Below are 21,139 nucleotides of genomic sequence, written 5' to 3' on the forward strand. Positions count from 1 at the left end.
CACGACATTGCACCACTCTGCCCTTCTTGCCTTCCTGCTTACATGGCACTCCCAGGACCCAGACGTCAAACTTGGGATGAATGTTTTTCCACTGCTTGCATTTGGTTTCTTAGGGAAGCAGTTGTGCAGGCAGCTTTGGAGTTACTTGGGTTTGGTAACTTGGTAAAGCAGCTGATGGGATTGTGTGTGGATGTCTGCTCCTCCTGCGCGTGATTTTCTTTTGACTCATGATGTAGTGGAATGTTTCTGCTTGATGTGTCTGAATCTCCCGGGAATTTTGCCCATATACCCATTTATGGTTATAAAGATGACTTTACTTTGCCCCTTGCAACCTTTTTTTTTTTTTTTTTTTTCCCTGCAGCCTGTATAGCTATAATCAGTTCTTACAGGTCTTCCATTTTTGCTTGAATTGTCCTTTGGTCAAAGTCTCAGCAGTAGTGCCAGGTTCAAGACTAACCTTAAAGAAAACAGGCTCTTCTGCAGCCAGAAAGCTTGATCTGGTGGATCCCATTATATCAGGTGCACGTTGATTCTGCTGAGCAGTAGTTTTAATAATTTCTAAAGCCTTACTCATTTTTGTCTCCTCTGCCTTCCAAATACTTTAAAGGGGAACACTGTGTTACTTCAGAGGCGAGGCTGGAGGAGCTTGTATTGGAAATTTCAAAAAAGAAAGACAACACGATGGCAGAGAAATCAATTAAACAAGAAGTGCTGGTTATTTCCATGTGGAGATGGTTAAGTTGTTGGAGGAAAAAAAAGGGATTGTCAGATAGTTTATTCCTTTTCTTTCATTTTTCTTCTGTCTTTCTTTTAAAGTAATAACATCACTAATTTAGTGATTTCTAAAAATTGAACTTAAGATCTCTGTATATGCAAACCTCAGTCTGGACTGCTTAAATTAAAGAAATAGGAAAATTTATTGGAGGAAATGACACAGATCTCCATATGAAATGTCACCATTTTCCAGAAAAGAGGGCCACACTGGGCTTTAGTTACAAAGATTTGTCAGAATGGCTTGTTACTTGTACTCAGTGCTGGGATAGAGGCTGTTCATCATCAAGATGCCCAAAGTGTATGAAAAAGGCAATTTGATGTTCATAATTCTGTATTCTCTGTTTCATTGTACACTAGTAAATGTTTCAGTGAAGGATTTTACAGTGGGAGTAATTGAACCGAGTTATTAGCAAATAACTGAAAAACACCTGAGTTTTAAAAATTACTTGTACAGCAAACTATTTAGGTTAACCAGAAAAAACTAAGTCCACTTAGCTGGCAAACAGAAAACTTTGTTCAACAGATCACTTCTCTATTGCTCCTCAGGGCATCCCCAAAGTACCTCCCAAGTAACCAGTAAGGGCTGAAACAGTTCAAGGGTCTTTGCTTCCACAGACCCTTCTTTGTCATTCCCCTTATCTGTACAAATACAGCAGTAGGAACTGTAGCTGCTACAATTCAAGGTTGCAGTTTCACAAAGATATGCTTTTTGTAGTGCTAAAGAGATTGAGAAATGAAAGGAACACTTGGTAGATGTCAACTTTAGCTGGAGCTGTGAGTGTCAAATGAGCCAGCATGGGGAATACTCAGCATCACCCCAGTTGTGAGTCTAAAAGGAGGAATGCTTTGCTCCCAGAAGAGGTGAGACACATCTCTGGAGAAGGTCATTCCCTGGGCTGTGTGGCTCCCCAGTTGCCTTTTCTACACCTACATTTGACAGGCATTTCTGATGTAAGCCAGGCATACTGTAAACAATTAAAACTGTATAGCCTTCAGATCAAACAAGCATGGAACAAGCATCATTATGTTCATTAAATAAAACCTTGTCATTTTATGATCAATGACAAATCTAGCTTCAAAGGGAAGCCATTTTAACTGAAAAAGGAACAGCCAAAGGAAAAACCCTCCATCATCTCCATTTTTGCAGTTATAGCAAAACCTATCAGTGAAATTTTGCAAAACACAGTCCTACATATGCATTTTTTGGCACTGCCTAGGGCAAGAATTCACAAACGGCTGTGTATATACCACTGAGAGTATATACAGACACCTCAGTGTGGGAAAAGATATAGCACAGAATCAGGACCTGTTACCACTGTCAGTAAAAAAAAAAAAGTGTGGGACTCTCTCAATTAGTAATTTCAGTCAGTTTTCAAGTCTGTTTCTGACTTGTGTAAATTTTTTTGAGATTGGGGGACCGTTCACGTAATTGTTTTCTGCATTCATTATGTCCTTTATGCTTTTATGCTCTGTGAAATACTTCAAGTCCAACTGTTCCACAGCTGATAAGTCACCTCCATTCATACCAAGATCATCCCAAGATCTGCACTGTTCATTTGGGTATATTTTTCATATGTGATAATGTATTTACAGGTTATGCATAGCTTGATGGTTTCTGTTTCTCCATCTTTTTTGAGGCAGAAAAAACGTGGAAGCCATTCTCTCAAGTCTGCTGAAAGATGCCATTTAGGGCACTGGTCATGTCACTGCAATAGCAGCTGGCTTGCTGATATGAAACCTGTTCAGTGTGTGGCAATGCTTTCTCCTCTTCAAGCCCTTGTGTTCATGCTTTTAACCTTAAAAGCTCATAGTCTCAGTTCATGTGTATTTGAAGGGTGTATTGCACTAAGATTTTGTTTACTGGTGCTATTTGAACAGGAATTACTGTTTTTTAGAGTGATTATTGCAGTCACCAGAGTGACAGAATTTATGAGAAGGAATGCATACAGACATGGATTTGCAACTTTCATTCATTTCACCGCTGCCACGGCATTTTCAGTTTGTCTACTGTAATTTCACGTCATCCGCACCACATCCTTCCTTCAGATCCCCACTTGCAGAGCACCTTCTGTCTCTGCTCACGCTCCCCAACTGCTCTGACAGACTTGAAGTGGGGGTGGCGCTTGTGTCTTGGCTTTGTGTCCCCAGTGTAGTTTCATGATCTTAGAAGGGGGGCCAGGTTAACAATTTTCTTTAAATTGCCTTTGTTTAACAGAAATCACCTTTTCGTAAGACTAAACTATGGAGCTGCAGCTTTGCTGTGTAGTTTAGTGTAGTGCAATGCAGAGCACTGAAGAGAGCTGATGACATCTGTTATCTATAAAATAAAAGCTCAGGTGATTCTTCAGTGTAATCAGAAACCTCATGTAGGTACAGCTTCATTGAGGATTTTGTTGACTGTGTGAGGTGGTTTTAAAACCATTTATTTTCAAATGAACCTTATATAACTGCCATGGTAATACAAGAAATCAGGAGGGAATTAGCTGTCTCTTGGGGGACTGGTTGGCATATTTCTGTTGTTTTGGTTTTCTTAAACTACAATTGTATGAGTGGATTTTTTCAAGAGGTGTGAGGAGCACTATGTCCAGCAACACTCACTTAAACCGTTTTGTGCCATTGATTTTTGTTAATCAGATCTTGTCTGATAAAATCTTAGGAAGGTTTCTCATAGCTGCTGGAGGTGTGTGAGTGAGATTGCTCCTCAGTGACAGTGTACCAGGGGTTTTGTGTTTTCTCATCTAACAGATGCTTTGGTGATAGTTTCTCAGCATCCAGAGAAACAGTAAGATAACAAGTTTAATTGCAAAAGCACAACTGAGTTATGTACTGAAAAGTTTCTTCTCTCACGTGCTATGAGGTGAGTTGTGTTGCTCTCTGGGGATCAGGACTGAACAAAGAGGTTTAGCTATGTGCACAATCATCTGTCTCCTGGCAAAGATGGGGCTTGAGATATGCCAGCAGCCAGCTAAAAAGTCTGTAAGATACAAAATGCAATAATGAGATGTAAAATGTCATACTTTAGATTTATGTCTGCCATTGATCCACAGTCATGGTTTTCCACTTTTTTACTTTTTCCCTCCATGTTTGTTGGTTGCCATTTTTATGCCATCCACCTGTTGTTTCAATCAGAGACCATGTTAAAATTCTCTGAGCTGTTGACTTGGAAACTAGCTGCTGGGCTTTTTAGCAGTCACCTTTAGTGCTCCTGGACAGCAGCTCAATTTTCTCATTCTTACATAGATTTACCAATTTATCTGTCATGTATTTTTAAGTTAATTCTGTTTTAAGAAAGTTGTATTACCATTGTTGATTAACTCAAATACACATAAATATAAATTAAGAGGGATCTGATTCTCTAATTCTGCTTAGTTTTATGCCAGGTGTTTATTGATACATATAGAGATTTCAGTGTTCAGTGATTAGGCCTTAGACCTCTTAGGTGCAGGCTGTGTATGCTGAGTGCTTGCTTTCTTCCTCATTGTGGTTTCCAGTAATGTGCTTAGATGTCCTACAAAACTAATAAACAGGGAAAAACACTGCCCTGCAGATCTTAAAGTCTGTTTCACAGCAGGAGGTCCAGCAGCTCATAAACTAGACCAGGACGTAAAGAGCAATACAGAATAAGAAATTGACCTAGGGATTACATAAATGATACTGCAGTTTTTCAGTAGGGGTTTTTTATCTGTCCTTTTTTAGTGCCTTGTGATCCTATGGAATTTTATTCATAGGTGGACCTGCCATTTCCTAAAAAGTGTCCAAAGCATCCCCCAAAACTGGGAGAGCTCCAGGAAGAAAAATTAGGGTGGGAGGGGAGGGAGTGGAAGCTGTTAGCAGGAAAAAGAGAAAAGCAGCAACAAAATAAAATGTGTAGGGGGAAGGGAGAATCAGAGAAATACATACCTTGGTTTCAAATGTGGGAGGCATTCTATTTCTCAGCTTGTTTTTGCTAGCTATATGTGTTAATAATTGAGCTAGCTGGGAGAAGTATCTTGAAAAGAGATAAAGAAAGCACTACTGTCGAGCGAGCCCAAAATCACATCCCCAGCCTGCACAGAATTGGGCACTGCAGTGATACAGGGGAAATCCCTTAACGGACAAAACTATAAATGAAACTAGCGTTGACAAGGGGAAGAGGCACAGCTATATTTAACGGAAGTATTTTCATTTGAAAGCTGCTTTCTTTTTCTTTTTTGGGGGGAGTTTGTTGTTTGTTGTTTTTTCTTGTCTAGCTGGTGGAGATGATGAGAGCTCTTCCTGTTTGAGACAGTGCATGGGTGGTTTCCCCAGGGCTTTTAATGTTAGATTAATGCTCTGGAGACAGTGTGATGATAAATGGGTTCCTACAGTTATATCTACATCCTGTTCCCCCTCCCCCCTCCCACAGCTGCCCCTCTGTACAGTCTCTCTGCAGTGCTCGCCTCCATACCCAGCAACTGTTTTGAGCAACTTCAGCCAGAATTTAAGGCAGTATTCTTTAAAATTTGTCTGCCAAAATTCTTTAATTTTCAGTGCTGTCACCTTCATTGCCACTTACTTAATCAGATAATGAGAAAAATGAAACAGGGAAGAGAAAGACTTCTGGCTGAAGTACAGGCCACCTCGCTAGCTTGTCATCTACTGTGTGGCAGATCCCAGTTAATTACTTCGGCTATTGCTGTTCACATACAGAAAATAGGTTTACAGGGGTGGCCTTTCTGTGGTTTCACATTTTAACAGCAGTGCTCTGCCCATCATATTGTACTAAGCAATAAATGAGCAGAGGATTTGAAATATTTTCCCTGGTATAAGGGAATGGCTCCTCTGTGTCAGCTGCATCTATGCCTTGATTTTTTACAGTTTGCATGCCCGTAGGGCTTTAAGTGCACAGTGTCAGCAAACACCCAGCACTGAAGTTCAGCAAAGAAAATGGAGATTTGAGGCACTTTTTTGAGCTGAACCTGCCCTTGTGGCAATTGCTGGTGTTTATGTGTTTTGTTTCAGCTAGTGCAGTTATTTTGCTCTGCATGCATTTCAATTTCTATATGGCTTCCCCTATATATGGGGAGGGGGGATGGGCAGTCAGGGTGGCTCAGGTTGACCTCCCCAGCTCCGAGCAGCCAGCCCACACCCTCCTGCTTACACGGCAGCGTCTCTTAGATCTCAAGGCAGAATTATTTTTAGACCGTGAAGGTGTATCTGACTGGTGCATTTAGATTTCATATCATGGCTTCCTTTTCCTGCTCTCAGGTTTCTCCCACTCGGCCTTTACCTTCGGTATCGAGAGCCACATCAGCCAGTCCAACATCAACGGAACACTAGTGCCACCTGCCGCACTCATCTCCATCCTCCAGAAGGGGCTCCAATATGTGGAGGCCGAGATCAGCATCAACGAAGTAAGTGCCACTGCTGCCACTGCTGCCACCGCTGCCACTGCTGCCACCGCTGCCATCGCCGCACGCTGGGACGTGCCGAGCAGCACACCCCAGCAGCCCCAGCACGAGCTTCTCCTCATTTGGTTTAATTTTATTCCTCGTACTTTGCCCAATCTCAGCAGAAATCCAGAAAGCTCTGAGATGGAAGGGTGTTTCAGTTTTTTAGCTGTGGCAGGGAGGCGTTCTCTGCGCTGCTTACCTGGATATTCGTGGTGTTTTTGCTACCCCAGTCAACAAATCCAGGGCATACAGGTTGTTGCAGCAAACAAGAAAAGGTTGCCTGTGCTTACAGCCTTGAGTTTTCAAGGTCATGGCAGAATTTGGCAAGAAAAACCTGAAGCATAGGTTAAAACTTCACTCTCTGACACCTCTTAGCAGGCAGCACTGTTCACAAGCCATGAGAAGCCAGATCAAAAATTTACAGAGGTCACTGGAGAGTGATTTTGGTGACTTTGGCCTAGATCATATGAGATGAGGCATCATTTACATGGTGAAACAGTTGCATGTAAATTCCGAATGTGGCTGGGGTGCAAGTTTTCTGTAGATATTGTATGAACAGCCACAAAATGTCTCTGTTCTCCTTCAGCTGCCAGTGGAAACAAAGAAGAGATGTGGGAAAAGCCAGTGGTTTTGCCCTGCCAACCTCAAAGATGTGGTGCTTTGAGAGGGAATAAAACATGACAGATAAGCAAGTGCTGCCTTACAAGATTTTTACAATAGATACTTCTGATTAACAAACATCTGTAGTAAATATTAATACAGAGAAGCTACTGCTTTTTCCTCTATACCTGAATGTAGCATGTGAACAGCATGGGTGAGAACAAAGAAATATAAAGTAGAGAAAAGGCTGTGTTGCTTGCAATGTGTAGTTTGGAAACTCTTTTGTTTTTATTCAAACATTCTGTGTGCTTTTTCTTTTTATGACTCAATACCATGTATAAGATTTGTGTATGTGTTATTTTGTAATTGGGTCAATAACATTTGACATTCACGCCAAGCTGCACTTTGATGCAGTTGTAATAACAAGCCAGTGTTAGAAAGCTGTCTCAATTTGCTGCTGCTTAACATTTTGCCCCGTGCCTGAAACTGGAGCTACACAGTTAGAAAGTTCTCTGAAGCACCTATGTCAGGTCAGGTTGTAGGGGCCTGCGCTTCAAGACTTTCCCTAAAATGAGAGAATAATCTGAAAATATGTCTGTTGTCACCATTAAGATTTACGTTGCTCTCTCATCGTGGTTTGAGTCAGGTTGATCAGAGTCCTGAGCAACCTGGTCTCATGGAAGGTGTCCTTGCCCACTGCAGGGATGTTGGACACATGGCCTTTAAGGTCCTTTCCAGCCCAAGCCATTCTATCATCCTGTTCAAATAGATGTTAAGTAAGTTACAGCAAAGCAAAGGCCATTCATGCTACATCTGAATCCCAGGAAGGGTTACCATAAATGCTTCCCTATGTATTACTTTTATATGAGCATTACTTAAGAGTGATAAGTAATCAGTCAGTCTATAAACTAGTGTGTATAAAACTATTGTTTGTCTCTATTAAAGGGCAGTCATGTAAATAGTCCAGTGAGCACATTTACAGATGAAAATGTAAGATGTCAGGATCTGTTGGCAAACATTTTGTTTATTGTGTAGCAAGAATTTGAGTCCAGATTAAAATAAATTTTGGCAAACACATTAAAAAATGTTGACGAGAAAGAGGTTATGGTTACTTCTCTAACAACTGTCTCGTCCTTTTTCTTCCCCATGAGGAAACAAATATGTATTATCTTAATATTGTAATTATTAAGGGTAATTCAACAACTAGGTCAGCAGTAACATACCAGTCAGGCAAGCAATTCTTTTTTTAACTCTTCTCACCTATGGAAGATTATATTGTTTACCAGCTACATTATATATCTGTATCCTATTCGTACTTGCTCTTTCTTAGAACAAATCTTTCACCACTGGACCATTGTTATTTCAAAGAATTGAAGGGAGTTTGCAGAAGATTGGCAGAATAGCACTTTGCAAAGACTACTAAAATCTTTCCCCTATATTTAAGATATTAGGAAAGTGAAAATGAAATAAAGCTAAGTCAATATAGTCTCTATTAAGTCTTCAACAGTCTCTAAAAGTTTACTCAATTGGTTTTTGAAGCTGAAGCCTAATTTACAAAAATCAAAATGAAAGTCATAACTATTATGAATAATATAGTGGAATAAAAGAAAAATAATGGTAAGGCTGTCTTGTATGATCAGCTACAACTGCTGGTGCTGGGCTGAAAAACACTGCGTAAGAAACCACTGAATTTGTGCATACATCATGTTTTGGCTGAGGTTCATTATGCATCATCTGCTTCCATTCCATTCCTACGCTCCTGCAAGTGTAGGAAAACAAACAGTTTAACCAAAGGCTGTTTGCCTTTATCATAGCTTTAGCCATGACTCTGTTTTTTCAAACAGAAAAGAAAGTTAAATTTTCTGCTATTGGTCAGACATATTTTTTAACACAGCTTAATTCCTTTTGCATCTATCAAGCAAAAGGTTAATTTATATGGTAGAACTTTCTATAAAATTCCAACCAATTACTTTTTCACTGATCAGATTTCTGAGTGCCATGAGTGCCACCATCACAGATCTGAGAGAGAGTCAGTCCATAGTCCTGTGGCCCTGTTGGTTAAGTCAAAGTGTAGTGTCTTCACGCAGCCTCGTTTTGTGATTCTTTGCCGCCTGAGTGGTGAAGGTCCTAAACTTGGGATTTCCCTTCTGCTCATTTTCCCTGCAGGATGGTACAGTATTTGATGGCAGGCCAATAGAGTCCCTGTCTCTGATAGACGCCGTGATGCCTGATGTCGTTCAGACCCGACAGCAAGCGTTCAGAGAGAAGCTAGCACAGCAACAAGCCAGCGCCGCGGCAGCGGCAGCAGCCACGGCGGCCACAGCGGGAGCCACGACGACTGCTGTTTCCCAGCAGAACACACCAAAGAACGGAGAAGCCACTGTGAATGGAGAGGAGAATGGGGCACATGCAATAAGTAAGGCAACGTGCAGCTGCCTGCCACTGCCGGGCTGTTTGTGTTTCAGTAATATTGTAGTTCTTAGTTGCAGGATGTGCTTTCTTCTAGGTAGTAGAACAAAGGGCAATAATTTTCAGGAGGGTGGGGCATTTCTAAAAAGGCTGCTAGTAAAAATGATGTTTCACATCACAGCACTGTGTTTTACCTGTCTCTGACAATCTGAAAACTTCAGATATGTTCAGAATTGCAGGTTGAAGACAGAATCAAGAAGTGGAGCTGTATGCTCTCTCCTTGGAGCAGGATACCCAGACTTTGCTATCAACCTTCTAGATACTTTTAGATATTGGATAAAAACTGGGCAGTAGACGAAGCTTGTAATTTTGGCCAGGCCAGGAGAGAGATGGTTTGAGAGGCTGGGACCTTGTCTTGGTTTGAAAGACAGGTGCCTACCAAGGGAGGCAGGAACCTGTCTTGGAATGGAGAATATGACTCCTGTGCCTCCAAATCTCGCTATCTCTGCCTCTCCAAGAGAAACCACTCAGCTAAGAGAGTAGCTAGCCACACCCTTCCCCTGTACTGTGGCAACTTCTTTTGTCTCTCTTAAGTACCTCTTGTTATATGGGAGAAAATACCCTGAGAGAAAGAAAAAAGGGGTAATCCTAACTTCCAACAGACCTACAAGCCCTCTCTGTAATTGTTGTGTGACCAGTGCATAGCCTTGTGCAGTAGCTGTCCTGTGATCATCCATAGCCTTGGCACGGTCCTTGGGCCAGTTTGGCATGTTCCAGCTTCCATTTTTATAGGGTGTGGCCAAGCACAGGAGCATCCATAGCCTTACTGTCATGGTCATTAGCCCAGTTTGGACTATACCAACAATCCATTTCTGATCAGCATTGCCAAGCACATGTGCCGAGGACCATTCCCAGCAAAGAGCTTGGATGCAGCCCATTTGTCTTGAAGGCACAGAGCAAAATTGTTCCTCGACCTGTAATAGCATGTGCTAATTCATACAGTCCACTGCAAGTATCCAACTGAAGGTCCCACCTTCCTGAGTCTTTGGGAACAGTTGGTTCTCAAGAGCGCTGAATTCACCTAGTCATGGGTGACTGAGGGAGACTGCACTTATATATTAATCATCCAAAGTCAGATATACCCAGCACAGAGTGGGACCTACCTGTTTGTGTAACTAGATCCTGATGACTGTGCTAGCGCTGTGGGGCAGATGGGATTACTGGTTCTGGTTTCTGTGTGCAAGGCCCATTTGCATACTGGCTGATTTCTGAAACCAGCCCTTACTGCCCAGTAAGGGCAGTTGTCTTAAAAGAAAACTCTAGAGGAACATGCATGGCAGGTTTTTTTGTAGAAAATTCTAACAGCTCTTTGGCTTACACAAGGTCAGAGCTGTAATCATGTAACAGATTTTATTGGTTCTGCAGTGTAGATACCTTTATCAGTCTCCACCTTCTCTTTGATCTGAATAGATTCCTCTGTGGGTCAGTGAGAAAAAAACTTCCAAAACAGGTTTTCCTTCAGAGAATTCCAGTTAGACAGGTTAGTTTCCCCCAGTAAAACTGCAGTTATTTAAATAACATTTTTATTTGAGAAAGCAAATGTAACAAAAAATCTGAACATTTAAAAAATACCAATTTGTTCTTAGACTATGGATTGCATGTGTTTTACTTTCAACTAATCCTCTGCTATGAAACCTAACTAATTTCATATGAAGGGTTGCAAACAGAAATTAAAGTACTGTTAAATTTATGAAATGCTGACATTTTGTTTGTTTACACATCTTCAGCTGACGTGAAAATTTTAGGGGAACGTCTCCCTGTCTCAGGTCCAGAAAAAATCAAATTCTTATCATTGGTTCATCACTAAAAGAGAACCACTTAGGTGTATTTCCTTCTGATCCAAAGAAATACACCTACTATTGTATTAACAAAAGGGAAGCCTTAAAGATCAGTTCATGTTTATAGCTACACCATAAGCCTTGGTATCGCAAATCTGACATTTTCCAATTTAAAAGATAATAATTCTCACAGCTGTTTTTAATAGAAGGATTTTCACACACAGTTGCAGACCTTTTATTGGAATGCAGAGAAGGACTTTTCCTGGGAGAAAGAAATAATCATGGGAGACCTACTGAGTAGAAAAGACTGCTGATATGAAAGCTGTGAGAAACTTCCCAAACCTTAATTTTTACTGTTGTTGTATTCCACAGACCTGGCATATATTGGCACAGGTTTAAATAATGTGCTAGTCCTTAGTCATAACCTGGAAGTCACCCAAATATCAGGCTTTGAAAAAAGGTGGGATGGGTGGAGCAGGAGGAAGACATGTCTTTGAGAAATTACCTAGTTTGCATTTATTCTGGCATGGAGTTCTCCCGGACACTCTTAAGTCTTTCCAAAAAGGTTTTAAAATATTTAATATTATCTGATAAGCTTTTGTATGTGGCATAACCAATACAATATGATAGATTTAAGAAAGAGAGGAGACAAACAACAATAACAATAGTTTGAGGTGCAGATTCAAATACTGAATTAAAAAAGTCACTGCCTTGCCTTGTTGCTTCCCAAGTAATGTTCTCAGTTTTAAGTCACTTCAAATATTACAGGAAAAAATAAAAGTCAGCATGTAGAAATGGAACCAAACTTTAGATTGTTTTCCAACACAAATATTTTTAGTGTCATTTGTTTCATTATATTTGCAAGGATTGGCGTAGGTTTACAAAAATTAAAGCTCTGGAAAGAGAACTAAGCCCTGTTCCTTTATTAAAACTACAGCCATAAAGAGCAACTTTAGTGAAAGGCCTCTTAAAGATTTAAGTTTAAAAAAAAAAAAAACACAAAAAGATATATTTCCTGAGAACAGACAGGGTGAGCACTCATAAGATCTTAAAACATCTATTTTTTTCTTTGGAGGAAATAATTAACACTGCTTATTAGTGTGTTAGAATTTTTCTTTTTACACTAAAAAAACCCCCTCAATCTTAATACTTTGGGGTACTATGACTTCTAATTTCCAGTCATTTGAGATTTTTGATACATTTGAGGAAAATAATTATAATATAATGTAGACTATTACCAAAGATGCCCTGGCCTTTAGAAAATGTTTTGTGTTAACACTTGGATATTCGAGTCCTTCCCTATGTGACCTGCAGTCTTAGTTTTTCACCTGAGGCTGTGCTGCAGTTAGTAGAAGTGCCTTCTCTTCCAGAGAACCCCTCTAGGGCAATTTTGTGCAAATAAGATCTTAAAGGAAAGATTTCTGCTTGGAAGGTACTTCAGAGCAAAAGAAGCCTGTTCTTGATGGTTACTGCATCTCACTTATCTATTCATTCTCATTCCCCATGCACACATTGCAGCTGCATCCATAGAAAACCAAATTTCCAGGTGAGACCAGGGCTCCCAAGAGCTCGGAACTTGTCACTCTTGAGAGGGTGCCAATTTATGCTCAGGGCTTTCTGCAGTTTTTTGTTGTTACCATAATTTTATCAGTCATAAGCTGCAAGTGTCTCTCTGAATCTGATAAGAGCCTGAAGCAGTATCACAGAGGCATGAACTGTCCTGTTTGTTCAATGGGGCATTTTAAGTTTAGTGCTGAACAGTTACACTATAAATATGAATGCTCCTGACTACTGATGCAAATAGGAAGAAAACACATAAAATGTGAACAGTGGCAAATTATTTTTGAAAGGCTTCTCATCCTTCCCTCTCTTTTCTCCTGAACCACCAAAACTATTCTGTAAAGATACAATACAAAACAATTCTGCAGGTATTTCATTGCTCCCAGAGGCCAGATGGTCTTGCATGTACTAATCCAGGTATCAGCTAATCAAGGTTTCTTTTTCACAACATGACTGTTCATGTGTCTTTTTTCACAGCAGTTAATAGCATTCAAAGTGTGTGTCTAGGTTTTTCCATCTGGCCACGTACAAATGAAAAATACTGCTGAGTATCTGATGGCTTTGTTCTGAGTATCTGATGGCTTTGTTCTGCTCCTCTTCACTCTGGGACCTTGGAGTAATGCTGCTTCCCAGCTGTCATTTAGTTTTAATTGAGAGCAAAAAGCAGCCCTGCCCTTAGAGCCAGGCAGGTAACAGTAGGATCCTATGTCGTAAGCATAGCATCTCATTTAAATTTTTCAAATTAAAGTGCTTGAAATATCTTCTTGATTTATTTACCCCCAGATTCTAGCTCACATTGTGAAGATGACACAGATAAATGTGTAGCCATTGTCATGCTGCGTTTTTTCTCATGAAAATATGCTTTAAGCATGGTGATTCTTTGCTGTGCTGAGCAATATAAGATTGTGAGTTCTAGGCTTGTATCTTTTGGTGGGTTTTAATAGTGCCTCACTCTTCAGTGCCTGATCCCAGCTGCTGGTGTCAGGCTAAATCTTGAGTATTGGTGTATCTCAACAGTATTCAGTTTAGTAATCATACGCATAGGGAATTATCAAGGACAATGCTTAACACAGGGACTCAGCATAGGTATAGATTTTACAAATAGGCATTTCCAGTGTTTATGCAGCAAGTCCATAGGTAATAAGTGTAGTCAAAATTATAAATACTTTTCATTAGAAATAAGTTGTCAAACTACTGTTAGTTGTTTCCTGATTTTAATACTTGATTCTGTGTGACTCATGTAGATTCCATTCCATCTGTGGCGTAGATATGCTACAGACATAGTTTTAGGGTGCTAACCAAATACACAATCAGAAGTGCTATTTGTGTGAGTCAGCATAAGTTAGGCAGAGCCAAACCAGATATGTGAAAACCCAGGTAAGGATAGAAATCTGGAGATCTTCCCCCCACCCCCCCAGCCCAGTGCCCTTGTGCAGTGCTACAGTCTGTTTCACCAGTTGATGGGCAATAGCTTAGCAGAGCTGGAGTATCAGGACAGATGGCTGATTTTAAATGCCATAAACATGCAGCAATGAGGGAGGATAATTATTCTACTTGCAAACCTATGGATCTCCATATGTGATTAAAGAATGACTAACTGAAAGACAACCCAGAAGGAGAACTTGCATTTTGATTAGTCAGAGCTGATCAGCTGGCCAAAGCATTGGTTAGGTAACAGGAGGCTGCCAGCTACCTGCTCTTGGATGTGCTTTCTGCAAAAAAAAAAAAAATGGGCCACACTTGGGTGTGTAGCATCTGCTGTCTGCTGTTGCAGTGTGTCACCTGTCCTTGGATGGTGTCTTGTTTGCAGAGAATAATAATCTTGTAATGCTGCCAGGGAATTTAGCTGGAGCTTAATGAGGAAGATTTATACAGAAGCAGAGGAAGTCTGAAGTGAAAACATGGTTCATGATGCAAGTTGGAATGAACTGTTGTTACTAAGAGAAATCCATCACTTTAAAATCACTTTTTCTTGCTTAAGACAATAAAGGAAGTTTCTGAAAGCAATGTTACCTAGACTGCAGTCCAAAGTCCAAAGAACTGCAGAGTTACAGCATGCAGGTTAAGTATATCTATGGCTCATTTGGTACCTTTGTATGTATTACAATATCCTGGAGAAGGTGATCATTCACCATTTCCCTGATGTGCTTCAGGAATGAAGCCCCTACTCAGTATATTTTTTTGCCTGTTAGTAGCAGATATTACTTACAGGAGATTGTGTAAGAAAATATAAATTATTAATGTTGTTTTAAAAATTATTTTAATAAATCTGTAGTTCATTTTTAATGAGGCCAGCTTCAAAAGAAAAACTACACTGAACTAAATCCTGAGTATTTGGGGGATGAAAAGCTATGTAGATTTATAGAAAATGTTTCGGAAGCTTTATATTTTGAGGAAATGTCATAAATTTGAATGGCCAGAGAGAAACAAATAGAGTAATACTGTCAATGACACAGCACAGAGTATTGATTTGGTGTATATGCTGCTGTAAGCTTCAGGCCTTGGATAACTAGAATGATTTTGAAACAGACCTAACTGCATCTTGTAAACTCTTTATTCTGATATATCTCCTTACAGATAATCATTCAAAGCCAATGGAAATTGACGGGGATGTTGAAATCCCTCCTAACAAAGCAACAGTCCTTCGGGGCCATGAATCAGAAGTGTTCATCTGTGCCTGGAACCCTGTCAGTGACCTGCTAGCATCTGGGTAAGACAGACAGTGACTCAAACCAGCTGCTGCAATTAGAGAATATTTAGAGATGCAAGAACTTGCAAGTGTTTTTGGGATGTTTATCAGCCAGCAGCAGTGTTTTTTTCAGCAGTTCCATACCTGCATAACTGCTAAATAATTATAAGGTAGCAACAAATATGAAGAATTTGTACATCTAAGATGTAAATTCTGTGGCCCTAAATGTGTGCAAATTTTTGGGAAATATATTTTTTTTAATAATTATGGATAATTATCAGACTATTTGGAGCTCATGTAATCTACTGCTCTTAGTTATTGATTCACACTGAGGTCTCAGAAAGTCATTGGCATTCACCAGTCTTTTTCAAAAGTATGGAGATGGGGGTTGCTTCAGACTGGACCTAAGTTTGTTCAGTGAGTTGAACAGTAAGTAGTGGTTTAAGGGGATGCTGTGGTTTAGTGTCATTGGAAGGGAGTCCAGTTTATCCTCTGCAGAACTGCTCTGCAATGACCACCAGAGCATCCTAAGTGGGATAATCAGGGGACTGACTTACAAAAGCACTTTTGATCCAGACAAAATCATCATTGTAAACATACCTCAGGAGCTGTATGCAGGCGTTGGAATCTGTGTCCATGCTTTAAGTTAAACCTTAACATGAAGACTAAATTTAACAAGTCTAACTGGGAACATGGAGTAAAGCTGATCAAAGTTTGAGGAGGTAAATCACTCAGAGTTACTTAGCAGTAGTAGGATACTTTCCTCACAAGGAAGAGGAGAGTCCTTATTTTATTTCTGGATTTTTTGCAATATTATCAGAATAGTCTTGTTACCTTTGTTCACTTGGTACATGAAAACAAGTATAAATAGAAAAATGAAAACAGTATAAATAGAAAAATAGAATAAATTCCATGTTGGATGAACAGGAGAGATCTCCAAGAGAGTGAAGATAGAAATTTCAAAAGAGTAATTTCAGACAACAAACTGGGATTTTGGAAACCAGAATCCTGCTAAGTATGCTTTTTTTTTTTTTTTTTCTGGAATATCCAGGTCTGATAATGCTTTTAGCATCTGTAGTACTAAGTATCTTCATTTATCAATTTTAAGCAAGTCAGTGTTTGCAACAGTGGACTGCTTCCCTAGGATCCATGGTGCACAATCCTAGCGTGCATAATTTAAATGGTGGAGCATTTCATAAACCAGAGTATGTGTTGTAGTGTGTTTGACTTTGCCTCAGGGTGCTAAGCATTGGTAGATGGATCCCTGGATTGTGATATCTTAGAGATAGACCTGGAGGATGATAATCAGAACTATTAGTCAGATAGCTGAGCCAGAGGAATACCCTCTCACTAGCAGTTCCATTAAGCTTTACCCTTCAGTGTAATAGGTCTTTCGCAATGAGCTTTGCTAGTGACTGTGGAGGCACATAAATACACATGTGCTTACAAAGTACAATCATGTGCTTTACTCAGACTAAGAGCAGTGCAATGACAATGCAAATAATTTAGATCCATGTGCATCTTGGTCAGATTTTAGCCTGCTTGTAAGAAACGAGGTAGGGATGCAGCTGGAATTGGGGTAATGCAGCAGCCAGTGCCTGGTGAAGCTTAGTGACTGAAATGGCAGAGAATGCTCAGAAGAAAGTGAAACTGAAGGAAGAGAGCTGAGTAAGTGATTATGCCCCTGCACAAAGAAGCTTTTGTCTGGTGTAATAACAGTGCAAGCTTTTATCTACAGGTAAACTCCCTGTTACAGCACCAGTTAAACAAGGGAGAGAAATTCCCCGAGATCCACAGTATACTGCAGATCTGTTTGCCCTTTAGAAAGTAATGATTAAAAAAAGAACACTGCAGTTAGTCTGATGTGTGAGCGTCAGATTGTTAGATTCTGTAACAGCCATATTGTGCTGTCCAGTCAATACTTTTCTTCGGGTTTCCCATCTGCTTGATTGTACCCATCTTTAAAAACACATTTTAAAACCTAGCTATTAAATAGGGGAAATAATAACATATTTGTTTTGTTTATAAAGTGACTAATTGATTCTCAATTAATGACAAAGTATTTTCCTGAAGCCTTGTTACACAGGCAATAGATTTTTCTAACAACTAGCAGTAGCAGTTTAGACAGCAACCTGATATAATCCTTAACTAAAAGAATAATGCAGGTTCAGAACCTAATCTGAAGCAAGATGTTTAAGAGACATGTAGAATGAATTACCTAAAACTAGAGCACTAGTTTCCAGATTTAGTGACCATCCCACTGAGAAAAAGGGATTTTGATATTTAATGTCATATCTACTCAGTTGCTTTTTCCTTAGTGTGTGAAGACTATATATACACACTTATATATACTCTTTGGGCTTTGCAAACAGCTATTTCAATATATAACAGAGAGACAGGAATTTCTCTGATCAAATAGCTAGAAAAATATATTCTGCAGCTGCTCTTCCCCCTCCACCACACACATAACCCTTAAAGCTGAGGATGGGGACACTAGAAATACCAGTAAATGATATCAAAGGCATGACTGTCACCAGATGCCTATGAAAAGATTGCTTAGATGTTGTGAACAGAAGCATTATAATAATAGAATGAAGTGTGTACATACAGCCAGGTAAGATAATTAACTACACTTTATGAAGGAAGTCAACATTCCAAAGCAAATAGTTGTATAGAGTGGTTTGGACAGGTGAAGGAATACCAAAAAAAGAGGTGCTTTGTTAAATCTCAAGATTTGGCCATTCCCAGCCAAAGACTGATATCTTCCGCTAGTTATCTTTCAATATCTATGTTTTAATTTCATGACACATTTAAATTGTTGCAGATGGTTATGTTCCATGTGTAGTACAGAAATCCATTACAGCTGCATCCACATTAGTAAACTAACTGTGCCTGGGAATATTCCTAGGCACTGAGGCCAGCTGGCACAGAACGGCTGGTGTCTGTGCTAGCAAACTGCCCTGGCTGCCAAACAAACTGCACATTGGGAATCATCTCTGGACATTGTAACCGTGCCCAGGAGTTATTCAGAGAGAACATCAGAGACCCAAGCAAGAGTGCTAATTAATACAAGTCAAAATTGGCCAGGGAATAACCTGTCAGTTTGCTTGCACAGGTCATCATGGTCTGGTAACACAGAGCGTTCTGAACATGCTTGAATTTCCCAGTGTGGAAGTGGACGGACTCTGAATGTCAAGGCTGCTAGAGCCTTGAACTCCAGAACCTTTTCCAGTTGAACTTAGGATGTTTTTGTCATTGTGTTCCACTGCTGCTTCCAAGAGTTTGTTCTGTTCTGTGACATCCATGCCCTTCAAGTAATTCACACAGCCATGAAGCAGAGGGACCTGGCCTCAGTCCCAAAACAAACAGTAGGTTTCTTTGCTTATCAGCTAATCTATGCCAGCCTCTCATACAGAGAGGCTGTGACTTGTCTCTTCTAGACCTCTCTGTGCACCTTTTGCTCTCCCTAGTCAGCAAAGTAATTTTCTGCAAAAGCTGCTGTCCGAGATCTGGCTGGGTCTCTTGGAAGCAAGAAAAGATGTTCCCAGGCTATCTGCTGTCATAGTTTCTGGGTTTCATATATATATAGTACTTCAGGTTACTGTACTCCTCATATCAGTGTTTTAGGATCTACTGTAAATTACCTTTCAGAATAATCTTTTTGACTTACCAATTTGAGAGCGTTAATTTCAGACACCACCCCTCAATGTCAGTGCAAGATATTAATTCTGCTAACTCTTAAGTGCTTATTTGTTAGCAGGGGACTATTTGGACTGGTTTCCTCAGTACATCAAATCCATGAATGCAAAGTGGTCAGTTATTAGGGGAGGTTGACTTGAATAACCTGTAGCAGGGAATAATGTTGTAGAATCAGTGGGGCAGAGATCTTAATCAGGACACCTGTGAAGCACTTCCTTCTACCAACTGCCCAGGAACAGTATGCACTTAGTTTAAGAGATGTGCTTTATTAAGGAAATGTTAGATCTTAAAAAAAAAAAAAAAAAAGAGGAGTTTCTTTCCCATAATTCTTTTAATAATATCTCTTAAAATAAAATAATAAAAACTCTAACCTGTTGAAGCCAAAGTAGCAAATACACATTAGCAGTATTGCATCTCAAAATAACAGTGATTTTCAATCTTGTAGCTGAAGATTAGAAATACCAAGGTTCAACAACCATCTTGCAAAATTCTTCACCCAGCTGCAGCACTTAAAACAACCTCTGGTGCTCCCAGTTACAGAATGGTGATTTTATATGTCACAAATTAAATTCCACAAACATTTGTTCACCTTGATCCATGAACATACTAGGGCAGGAGAGCATGAAATAAAATCCTTTCAGAAATAGCCTTCCTAAAATTTGGCAATACTCTACCACAGTGCAGAGGAGTATACCTATTACTCAAGTGTTCATGACTTGCATGTTGGAATGAGCTGCTTTATCATGCAGATAGAAATGCTTCTGTGGGCAAAGGAGATTAAATATCTTTCTGAATTGTGCTTGAACTGTGCTCCTCTAATAAGGCAGGGTTCAGTGAATCGTTCAACAGAAATCAGAATGCTTTCCAGAGCATTCTCTGCGCTCTTTTTTTTTTTTTTTTTTTTTTTTTTTTCCCAGCAACAAAAAGGAAGACACACAAATACCCTTGCTGCACACTGGTAGGCTTATAAAGCCTCTCTGCAGGGACACATAATAGCTTATGTAGCTTTGGGAGAAGAAAAGGGAAAAACAAAATTAAAATACTGGAAAATAAGACTGCCCAGGCCTTGCCAGAAAACTGGCTAAATAAAACTGTTGAAAAACAAAACATAACCCTTTTAGAACTAGCAAATAGGATATTGTATTTGATAGCCAAGTGACTGAGTACCTTATTCACAAGATCCAATAACAAACTGAATTATTACAATGAGGGCAGGACAGTCCTGCAGTCTTACATAGGAGAGAAGCCAGCTCTGAAGGAATTTCCTACTTAGCTTGTTAACCAATGAAGCACTCCTTTAAAGACTTATGTTCCATCATTGTTAATTACCACAGTTAAAAATGTTCCTTAACTTCTGAGCCTCATTATTAACTTGGTTAATATTCTAGCCAACATATGCAAAAATGTCAGTTTTCCAGACCTCTGAATAATTAAGGGTGTATATTACAGTCACAGCTGTGTTATGGCAAAAATTACCCTGATCTGAATTATTTCTTAATCACTAATGTGAACGATATGTCTCAAAAATTAAAGAGTGGCTTTACAGGAGTAGCTGGGTTCAAAACCCTGGCCAGCCAGCACATCTCAGCTTGGCACAAAGGTTCACAGGAGATGGGATCACATTCCCCTGACATGCCATAACCCAGAAAAGCTCAGAGCTACTAATACAGGCAGAGGGGTGTTTGCTTTTACAGTTGAAATGTTTGTGTAAAATTAGGCTAAATTATTAGTAAAATAATACACAAAGATCAATGGAGTTCAACAATTGCTTGGTCAATATTTGCATTTGAAGATATGTCAAGTGTTGAAAGTTTGCCTGGTAGTCTTAGTATCAATAATTAAAATGCTTTACTAGTACACCAAAAGCAAATCTAGTATTCTCTTGTGCTGGATTTCTTTTTTCAGTAAAACATGCCGTATCAAAGAAAAATGGATCTTTGAAGAAAGACTTTTTCTCCTTGATAGTGTATAGGAAAGGAAGTTTTTTGTCATTACTTTTAAAAAGAGGGAAAAGCTAACACATCAGATGTATCAACAATGAAATTTCATCTAGACTGTATGAATTCTTGCAAGTATGACAGAGATGCTAACTCTGCTCCAGGTTTCTACTTACTGCATGTAAATGAAAATTGCTTTCTCAACAAAACAAGTAATCCAGG

The 21,139-nt window shown here is 39.6% G+C and overlaps 1 protein-coding gene across 3 annotated transcripts in view; it reads left to right on the forward strand.

Moving 5' to 3' along the window:
• Window positions 1-21,139, forward strand: part of TBL1X (transducin beta like 1 X-linked) — a 191,756-nt gene that overhangs the window by 149,297 nt on the left and 21,320 nt on the right. For all 3 annotated transcript variants that reach the window (XM_030271099.4, XM_030271183.4, NM_001159817.2), the window contains 3 exon segments: window positions 6,001-6,146; window positions 8,952-9,201; window positions 15,170-15,302. In XM_030271099.4, coding sequence (XP_030126959.1) covers window positions 6,001-6,146; window positions 8,952-9,201; window positions 15,170-15,302 — 529 coding nt within the window.

The sequence above is a fragment of the Taeniopygia guttata genome, chromosome 1 (genome assembly GCF_048771995.1).
Source record: "Taeniopygia guttata chromosome 1, bTaeGut7.mat, whole genome shotgun sequence".
Taxonomy (NCBI): domain Eukaryota; kingdom Metazoa; phylum Chordata; class Aves; order Passeriformes; family Estrildidae; genus Taeniopygia; species Taeniopygia guttata.